Below are 2,559 nucleotides of genomic sequence, written 5' to 3' on the forward strand. Positions count from 1 at the left end.
AAAGAGTGTGTGGTATTTGTAATATACATATTTGCAAAAAAAGAAAATTTCAAATAATTAATAATGAAGTTAAGATTTGTTATGTTACATTCGCTTGGTAAGTGTGGTTCTATACAAATTGTACATAAAAATTAACTCTGTGCGATTACAACGGTACCGTTTTGTCCAATAGTTCCAGTTTGTGACACTGTGGGAGCATTTGATGTTTCACTCGTACTAACAGGAGAGGATGAATGATTGGTCGTGTTTGTAGCAGCTAACGCCTTGTTTCGTAATTCGAATACTTGTTGTATCGCCTTGCGGAAACACAAAAAGTTATAGTCGATCACACCTATAAATTAGGAAGATAAACAAAAATAATGATGCAATCAATGCACGTTATTATACGGCCATGTAAGAAAATATAATTTTCTTTAAATGCAACATATGATATTAAAATTATTATTTTCACCTTGTCTATCAAAATTATCCTCTCGTAAGATGCAGACCAATGCTAAAAATTTATTCACTTCTCGCAAATATAAGATTGTACCATTATTTAATTTAATTAAACTGGAACTTTGGTTATCAAATGCAGCAGCTTCTAAATCCTCTCTCAATCTGAAACAAATATGAGTGAAATGCAAAAAACAAATTAAATACATACATATGTATGCAAACCAAATATAATTGTTTACCCATATATGCAAGAAACATCAATAACAACATCAATCATATCACAACATAGTTCATAACTTTGCATATCAACAGGTGAGCTATCCGTTGCTATATATATTTTTGAAACAACATCAAATAGAAATGCCTTCTCAATTGCTGAATTCTGTAAATATAATTACATTAAATATTCTAGAGAATTTGCTATAAAACAAGAGAAAAGGATAAATGTTATTCTTACTGATATGAGTATATTAAGTAAATTTTCTAAAGTAGGCAGCTGTGGTATTAACTTCTGAACAACTTTGCTAAATGCTTCAAATATACTGTGATCATATATTGAGGTCAAATGAAAACTCAAATGTATTTGATCGCACCCTAGAGAAGATATATAAAGTAAGTAGAAATAGTGCTTGATTCTTTAAATTCTTATCTCAAAATCTTTTTATTACCAGCATCTGCTAAATCATCATTGGCCCTTGTGTGTATGTCCCTTTGCGTTTCCATCTTACAGTCATCCGACAATCCATCTACTTTATGGATAAAGACTTCAAACTTGATGGCCTGATTAACCTTGTTTGCCTTCGTGACTGTCGCATGAAGCTTATTAAGTGCCTCCATGTAATCGTCCTGTGCATCTATCACAAATACCAATGCTCCACAACCACCAAATATCATGTCACTGTCAAAGGTAGGATCAAAGAAGTCGATTTGTCCAGGAAAATCCCATATTTGAAATTGTACAAAGCTTGAGTTACTTATATCATCTTTAATGATCTTATTTGTACTTTCTAAAAACAGTGTCTCATTGGGTGACATCTTGTGGAAAACCACTTTTTGTATCGACGACTTACCGCTACTAAAGAACGAAAGAAAAAAACATTGACATAAGTATCTTAACAAATTTGGGGTGTATTATCTTGATACAAAGAAATTTAATCATACCGTCTGAGACCCATCAGAAGTATTCTAGGCTTTTGTTCTCCAGCTAGTGGATCCATAGATCCTTCAGTTTCACCATCAAATGGTGCATATCCAAAATCCTTTGGAAAAGAACTGCTTTGATAATGGTCGTCATAACCACTTTGATAATGATCATCATCATCCTAGAACAATATTATAGAAGAAACTCCATAAAAAAAACAAAGTTTAAATGGCTCACAATAAACGAATTCTTAATGTATCTTATAATTAGAGACAGCATTATTGTTCACTCCATGTATTAATGTACATAATTTATTCCATCATACATGTACATCTAAATTAAGTAAAATATTCTACAGAAATACGAGTGACATTACATTTTTTTTTATATCAGTACCACTCTTAATTATTTATCACCTTGACTTATTATTTTCTCGACTGAATTCAAACAGAAGTAAATTAATGTTTTTGTCCACTTACCATGTTCATGAGATTAAATAATTTTTGTGCCAAGATTCCAACCGTTCTCTCAGAGGATTACGAACCTGAAATTCGAAGAACGTCACAGTGCCACGCCGTATCAACTGAATCGCGATTACATATAATGGAAAATTATGTAGGCTACAAAGTTTAATATAATATCTTTATTTACAGTTGACGTAGGGTGTGTGTGATGACTGATGATACAATGCCCGTTCAGTGTTGCCAACTCTAGTGAGCCGGCTCCTATTGGCCTAGGAATCCTAGGATGCGTTCCGAGTTGCGCATGAAGCAGCGTGATGTATCATTTTATTCTTCTTTATTATTTGGTGAACAACAAGGACAAATAATGCATCATGCGCTTCATGAGTAACTCGGAATGCATCCTTCGGGTGCGTTCACACCTTGACGGAAAAGCAGAAAGCAGAAAAGCAGCAGCCAATCAGAACTCGCGATAGTAGTCGAAAATTTCGGCTTTTTGTACTACTTACTACCAGCGCG

At 33.5% G+C, this 2,559-nt stretch overlaps 1 protein-coding gene across 2 annotated transcripts; it reads right to left on the reverse strand.

Moving 5' to 3' along the window:
• Nucleotides 1–13: 13 nt before the first annotated feature.
• On the reverse strand, nt 14–2,280 carry RagC-D (Ras-related GTP binding C/D). Of its 2 annotated transcripts, none has more exons than XM_018449683.1 (8): nt 2,231–2,280; nt 2,059–2,123; nt 1,600–1,760; nt 1,107–1,513; nt 896–1,032; nt 678–820; nt 452–600; nt 14–331 (listed from the first exon to the last, which is right to left on the reverse strand). In XM_018449683.1, exons 2-8 carry the CDS (start codon nt 2,065–2,067, stop codon nt 132–134), a joined length of 1,206 nt encoding a protein of 401 aa, XP_018305185.1. In that variant the 5' UTR covers nt 2,068–2,123; nt 2,231–2,280; the 3' UTR covers nt 14–131. The 2 variants fall into 2 exon arrangements, with proteins under 2 accessions (XP_018305185.1, XP_018305184.1); XM_018449682.1 differs by having other exon boundaries at nt 2,204–2,278.
• Between the last annotated feature and the right edge of the window lie 279 nt (nt 2,281–2,559).

Source organism: Mycetomoellerius zeteki, unplaced genomic scaffold (genome assembly GCF_001594055.1).
Source record: "Mycetomoellerius zeteki isolate Tzet28-1 unplaced genomic scaffold, Tzet1.0 scaffold25, whole genome shotgun sequence".
NCBI lineage: Eukaryota > Metazoa > Arthropoda > Insecta > Hymenoptera > Formicidae > Mycetomoellerius > Mycetomoellerius zeteki.

Coding starts and splice junctions, on each gene's coding strand:
- RagC-D (XM_018449683.1), bottom strand. Junction 601..677: donor GATGTTTCTTGCATATATGG/GTAAACAATTAT, acceptor TATTTGTTTCAG/ATTGAGAGAGGATTTAGAAG. Junction 332..451: donor GGATAATTTTGATAGACAAG/GTGAAAATAATA, acceptor CCTAATTTATAG/GTGTGATCGACTATAACTTT.